Raw genomic sequence first — 7,790 nt, forward strand, 5'->3', positions numbered from 1 at the left:
TAAGCAATCCTTTAATCCTTGTTTGTTTGCGTTTAATGGCCTATCGACAGCCAGGGTCATGTAGAGCCAAACTATAAGAATAAAAGACAACAATGACCATAATAAAGTATAAATTAAGCAAGTGCGTTCTAAAAGGAATGCGGTATTTCTACACGAGTTTCAATGGCTTAACATAAATGTGAATCTCCTCTCACTGTAATGTTGTGAGACTCATGCTATTTTCATGACCTTTAAAAAGATGGCTTGCTCTAATAGCTATGAATTTTAGTATTAGGCGACTCTAAAATTTTATCAACTTTTCCATATGATTGTTATCTGTTTTAAATTACAAAATATGTAATACGTGTACCATATTAATAACTCTGGATAAACTAGTTATTGTAAGTATAGTTCGGTAGATAACTACCATTTATGAAGCATAAAACTCATTGAGAGAGTAAGGGAGATATTTCGTGAATTGTGGGAGTGCCGATCATATGTTGATGGAAAGGCAAATGTGTGGTGTTAACTTCTAGAGCAATTGTGCTTTTTTGTTGGTATTGTTCATGGGAATTCTTTTATTTTATTGTAGCGATTACGAAAATCGGTAATGCCAATCTTAAGAAAGAAACAAATTCCAAGGGCATGGCTTTCACAAGGATTCTGCAAGGGTGTCACCATCATCGAAGACGAAGCTGAGGAAATGTTCGATATAGAAAAATCTGTAGCAATGCTCTGAAGGGTTAACACATTGGAAGATCTACATGATTTATGTACACTACGAATTTTATTTTAGTAATGATAACCAATGTGTATTTTTTGCTATACTAAACAACATCTTTATCGACAGGAAATATATTCTTGACGTAAGGTAGCACATCAACGATTTACCATGATCGTGTGTTACATTGATTCCTTGTGGTGTATAAAATGAAATTATCTGCTCGCGCTCTTTTCTATCTCGAAGTTTACCAAATTTTACAGTTTAAACATAACAAGAGACTTATGGGCCTTAACGGTCACCTGATATTTGATACAAATTAGTAATTTACTAGCCAACTGATGTCTTTTGTTCAGGAAATAGGAACATACATCGAATAGGTCTACATACAAAGTTTTATTAAGCTTGGTGCATACTTACTCACATTACTGTGTTAACAAGGTTCAATAATTATTATTGCAAAGGGCAATAACTCTGTAAATAAGTTAGAGTCTAATCAAGCTTATATTCAAACTTGTTCAAGATATTTCCAATGTTAACTACATAATCTATATGCAAAGTTGCATTAAGTTCAGATCATATTTACTCAAGTAATCATGTTCACAAGATTCAATCATTATAATTGCAAAGGGCAATAACTCCGTAAGTTATAATTGAATCAAGCCGAGATCATTCCAAAGATTCCTTAAGATCGGTGCATATTAAATTAGGTTATCATAATCACAAAATTCAATAATTATAATTGCAAAGGGCAATTACTCCGTAAGTTACGATCTAATCAGATCGATTTTCGCACTTGTCCGAGATCTTTTCAATTTTAGTCTAAATACAAAGTTTCATGAAGCTGAATGCATATTTATACAAGTTATCGTATTCACAAGGTCCAGTAATAATTATTATTAGTTCAAAGGGCAATAACTCCGTAACTTACTGTCGAATCAAGCTGATTTTTGAACTCCTCCGAGATAATGTTCTAATGTTAGGCTACATACAAAGTTTCATTAAAGTAACTTAATCGTCAGTTGATTTAGAAAAAAAAGACATTTTTATGGAAAGTCAATAGTGATACTCCAGACTTAAACTCAATGATCTATGTCCACTGTGGACAAAGTACTTCTGGCTATTACCTATTATCATTTCAGTTTCACGGATGTAGTGATAACTTTCAGAATAACAAAATACAATTTGAATACCTTTCCGTATAAAAGAGGTCGATATTAAGTCGTGAAGATAATCATTTGCGACTTACATTTCATAGCAAAATTTGCGAAAGTACATCGCTCGCATATCGGTTAATATAACTTCCTTTACTGTTTTATATAGTGTCAATTTACCTCAAGCATTCAATAACTAGTGGCAGCATTAACGTTATTGATATGAAGTAATAGAGGGTGAAGCTTTCTGTTGTGATATCTGTGTTTGTAATTGTATATAAGAGGGAGGTGACTGATCACTTCCGATATTATTCTACATTATCGTCAGCGTTAAAATGTAATTTGATTCACCTATCATTTGAATCAACAGAAGATATCATTTTTTTATTTATATGAAAAAAGTCACATAATGGATTTTATATTTTGAAGTGCGAAAGACACCCTTTCTTCTGCTATGCGTACTCTATGTTAAGGAACAAAAAGCAGAATGATGATAGCCGACCAAATGCTGGTAAGCGCAACTTTGAAATGAAAGTGAATTACTTTACCCATCACCAGGAAATGTCATTTGTGTTTATTTCAAAACAAAGCATTATAGGATATAATCTTGTGTTATTTCTGTTTAACTTAAATGATTCATCAGGTTTTTTTCATTAGTTAAGTAACTTTATCGCGGAAGAATGAAATTAACAATAAACATACATGTGATACATTGCTAGTGATAATTCTATAAAACATACATAATTGCTTGTGAGACTGGCCAAATCTTACATTACAGTCAATGAAGGTATTCGTGAATCAATTATTTGTTTTAGGTAATACTTGTTGTTCATTAGGCTTAACATCCTATCAGTACGAATGTATGATAGGGTCATAAGATCTAGTCACGACTGTTTTGTATTTTATATCTAATTTTAAAACGATTAAAGATGCTCAACCGCCGACTGAGCGTGAACGATTATGATCATTTGAACAATTATTGGTGTTTGATTGTATATCTATATCAAATCAACACAACAAATATTATAAAATAACGTATTTTGCTTTTGGTGCATGCGCAATTAGTACTTTATTCCATATAGGACATAGAATTTCTTTCGGGATGCAATTATTTATTTTTAGTATCTTATCATAAAGTAAAATTATGAGCTCAAACTTTTCAATGATGATAATGGTGTAAAGTTAGTCGAAAAAGAACACTAATTTATCTGTTCCTGTTTTGACAAAAAAATCCCATCTGTCAGCGTGTAGCATCTTTAAGTATTATTTGTTGTCAGTACATTATTGACGACCGGCGTAAACCTGTATTATTTAAACACTATGTAGATTTTTCGATTTACAATAAACCTTATAGACATTATTTTGTATTTCAATTTTATCAATAACAATGCAATGGTGACCGACCATTAGGGGGTCAGTTGGATGGATACTACAAGTAATCAATATAATATAATTAAGGTTCTTACAACTGGGGATTAAAAACTTTCAGTTTCAGTTTTAGCACAATTTACTTACTGGTGTATCATGTACATGTATTTTTCACTTATTGTAGTATACAGTGTCCGATATCGATCTACTTAAATCTTTTGAGTTGGTTCAGGTAATTTACTTTAGATACTTCAAAGGAGGTATTGTTTTAGCATACATTCCCATAGCGGTGCTTAAATATACTATTCCTGTTATAGATTTCGTCATCCTTCAAAATGGTTACCTCATGAAAAAGCAGATGCCTTAAGAATATATCTTTGCTGACATAATTTCATTAGCTCCTTGTTGTCATTATATTTGTATTTATATTTTTGAATACAAATCAATCCGATGTACAATAAATTCATCTTAATTTGTTACATTAACGAATAACAGAAAGGAGAAACCAGCAGCTAAATTCAAAACACAGTTTAATTATATGTACAATATTATACAGAGATGGTTTACAATGTCTAAAGTAATTGGTGGTGGTACAAGAGTAGTACGATGATTTAAAGTGTTACTTATCTGTATGCGAATGTCCTGGTATAATCCTTGATCCTTCCAGGTTTCAAATTCACAATAATCACAAATCCACAAGGAAATTGAATGTCCACCGATGATTTGTAAAGTTCCAGGCAATATGAATAAATCCACACAAAGTGTTGTAATAATCCACAGATAAAGTCACAATAGCTCTCCCAATAGAATCTTATATGGCGCTGTACAATTCTTGGTATGTCTTATTACAGGTCTCATTACAGTTCTGATTAGCCTTGGACAGCTGGAGTATATATAGCTAAACCGTAATTCAAGAATATTGGAGAACCTTCTACTTCTAGAAATATCTAACTAAAAACAGTAAACAAGTAAACACACATAACTTTCTGGAAATAGATCATTCTAGATCTCTACTTAAAATCAACATGTTTACAAACATATTTGTTTATACATGATTATATTCTAGAAAGTTCTATAACCTAAATCAATGATATGACCTTCATAGGATGTATTGATAAAAAAAGCTATAGGAGTTATCTCCCTTATCTCATAACTACATGTATTTAGTGTCATACATAACACACCCCTCCTTAAAGAAAAGAAAGTTTTCTTGAAAAGGAAACTTTCTTCAAATATTAAGTCATATTTAAATCCTTGATAAAGCATCTGCTAGAATATTGTCTTTCCCTTTGATATGTTTGATGTCAAGATTGTATTCTTGCAAAGTCAAACTCCACCTGAGAATTCTTTGGTTTTTGTTTTTCATTTTCCCAATGAATGTCAAAGGGTTGTGGTCGGTAAAGACCAACACAGGCACAACTGTAGTGCAGAGATACACATCAAATTGGTTCAAGGCCAAAATCAACGCTAAACATTCTTTCTCAATGGTAGAATAATTTCTCTGGTGTTTGTCAAATTTTTTCGAGAAATAACAAATTGGATGGTCAATTTGTTCAGTACCTTCTTGCATCAAAACAGCACCTACACCTACATCGCTGGCGTCAACAAACAGTTTAAACTGTTTATTAAAATCTGGAGCAGTCAGAACTGGTGAGTTTGATAATATGGCTTTCAATTTCTCAAAGGCAGACTTACATTCGTCTGACCAGACAAATTTGACATTTTTCTTTAACAAAGCAGTAAGTGGAGCTGCTATAACAGAGAAATTTTGACAAAATTTTCTGTAGTATCCAGCCATACCAAGAAATCTCATCAGCTCTCTCTTGCCTCCAGGAGTTGGAAAATGTATAATTGATTCTACTTTGGCCTGAACAGGTTTAACCTGCCCCTGTCCTACAACATGGCCTAAAAATTCAACAGTTGCATGACAAAATTCACATTTCAATAAGTTTACAGTCAATTTCATGGTAGTGAGTCTTTCGAAGAATTCACGAATCCCGCGTAGATGGTCTTCCCACGTGTCGTGGTAGTTGATGACGTCATCAATGTATCCATCACAGCCTTCCAGGTCTGATATCACGCTGTTAAGAAGACGTTGAAATGTTGCCGGGGCATTCTTCATACCAAACGGCATAACTTTATACTGGTACAAACCTTGTGAGGTTACAAATGCCGACACTTCTTTAGCTCTTTCTGTTAATGGCACCTGCCAATACCCTTTCAACAGGTCAAACTTGCTTACGTACTTGGCTTTGCCAACTTTGTCAATACACGAGTCAATCCTTGGAATTGGATAAGAGTCTGTTTTACTGACAGAGTTTACTTTTCTGAAGTCATTACAGAACCGGTACGTCTTGTCTGGCTTTGGCACCAGAACACATGGAGAGCTCCATTCACTTTTGCTTGGTTCAATAATATCATTGTCCAACATGTAGTGAATTTCTTTCTTTAAGTGTTCTTCTTTCAAAGGATTGACACGGTAAGGATGTTGCTTGACAGGTGGCGCATCGCCTACATCCACGTCGTGATAGATAGCATCTGTTTTGCCTGGTGTATCCGGAAACAAATGTTTAAACTCAAGTATCAAATCTTTCAGTTCATTGCGTTCCTTTTCTGATAGATGACACAGTTTCTTGTCCAAGTTCGCGAGCACATCTGAATTCCGTAACTTAACACCACAGTCTAAACCTACATCTTGTACACCACCATCTAAGTCTAATTTACAAATATCAGCTGTACTTTCACTTTGTGATGGTACAGAGGCCAAAGTAGCAATAGGTTGAGAGGTCTTGCTCTCTTCTCTATCTACATATTTCTTAAGCATATTAACATGACATAATTGAGTTTTCTTGCGCCTCCCTGGAGTTTGTACAATGTAGTTAACATCATCAACCTTTTTCTCAACAATATAAGGTCCAAAATATCTAGCTTGCAAAGGCTGACCCGGTATTGGTAATAGAGCCAAAATTTTGTCACCTGGATCAAAACTTCTTGCACGGGCATCTTTATCATACCATGTTTTCATTTTGGTTTGAGTAAGGGCCAAATTTTCTTTTGCCAATTCACATGCCCTTGTCAACCTTTGCTTAAAGTTACACACATAATCTAAGAGATTCACTTTAGAATCTTCGTCCAAAATTTTGTCTTTCAAAATTTTCAAAGGACCACGTACAGTGTGTCCAAACACAAGTTCAAAGGGACTGAAGCCAAGAGATTCTTGTACAGATTCTCTAACGCCAAACAACAACATGTGTATACCTTCGTCCCAATCTCTTTTGTTTTCAAAACAATAAGATCTCATCATATTCTTCAATGTCTGATGAAAACGTTCTAAAGCACCCTGAGACTCTGGATGATAAGCACTAGACTTATACTGCTTGATCTGGAGCTGGTACATGACTTGTTGAAAAATACCAGACATGAAATTCGAACCTTGGTCCGATTGGACAGCTTTTGGAAGACCAACCAATGTAAAGAATTTAACCAAAGCCTTGACTATGTTAGGGGCTTTAATATTCCTGAGTGGAATGGCTTCAGGAAAGCGTGTGGAAGCACACATAATAGTTAAAAGATACTCATTCCCAGACTTAGTTTTGGGTAGAGGACCTACACAGTCTATAATGACTCTACTAAATGGTTCCTCAAATGCTGGAATGGGGTGCAAAGGTGCAACAGGGATTTTCTGATTAGGTTTCCCTACCACCTGACAAGTATGACAAGACCTACAAAAATCAGCCACATCCCGTTTCAACTTGGGCCAAAAGAAGTGATCTAAGATCCTGTTATAAGTCTTGGTCACACCTTCATGCCCTGCCATAGGTACGTCATGAGACAAACTTAGAATATCTTGCCTATACCTCGGTGGGACAACTATTTGATTGACAACCTTCCAGTCTTCCTCGGGAGACACATCAGGGGGGCGCCACTTGCGCATCAACACACCTGACTGACGGAAGTAACAAACCGGGACTTTCTCAGCATCTTCCTCACTCAAAGCCCGATTACACAATAAGGAGATTTCAGGATCTTTCTCCTGTTCTACTATAAGCTCCTCTCTAGACAAAGATGATTTACTCATCATGTCAGACAAAGAAGTACCCTTGTTAGGAACAACTCTATTACTATCAAAGTCTACAGGATTGCTCAAAAGATCACACTTGCTCCCGACATCCTCTATATCATGAGCCAAGAAAGTGTCACCTAACCCTGGACTATAATGATCCTCAACTACTGCAACATCAGAAACCTTCTTACTCATTGAACGAGTTACAGCACAAGAAGGGAAAATACCAGGAAATTCCTGTTGAATAGTCTCAGCATCATCTGTTTTATCAGGGATACTGGACACTAAGGGATCTACCCTAACTTTCTCTCCAGCCAAGTCATTGCCTAAAATGAGCGACACGCCCTCTATGGGAAGTTCCGGTCTAACACCAATGGTGACAGGCCCAGTAACCAAATCTGACTTTAAATAAACACAATGGAGAGGCACATTAACAAAACCTAACTCTACACCTTGAAGCAAAACACTACTACCAGATGAGGTCTCCTCAGACAAAGGCACTACG

General features: G+C 35.3%; 1 protein-coding gene across 1 annotated transcript in view; it reads left to right on the forward strand.

The window, feature by feature from the left end:
- Positions 1 to 3,703, forward strand: part of LOC138315842 (sodium- and chloride-dependent taurine transporter-like) — a 49,434-nt gene extending 45,731 nt beyond the window's left edge. Inside the window, exon 14 of the mRNA XM_069257140.1 lies at positions 572 to 3,703. Coding sequence (XP_069113241.1) covers positions 572 to 718 — 147 coding nt within the window. The 3' untranslated portion in view covers positions 719 to 3,703. The remainder of the gene's footprint in view (positions 1 to 571) is intronic.
- The last annotated feature ends 4,087 nt before the right edge of the window (positions 3,704 to 7,790 follow it).

This window comes from Argopecten irradians, chromosome 2 (genome assembly GCF_041381155.1).
Source record: "Argopecten irradians isolate NY chromosome 2, Ai_NY, whole genome shotgun sequence".
NCBI classification, from domain to species: Eukaryota; Metazoa; Mollusca; class Bivalvia; order Pectinida; family Pectinidae; genus Argopecten; species Argopecten irradians.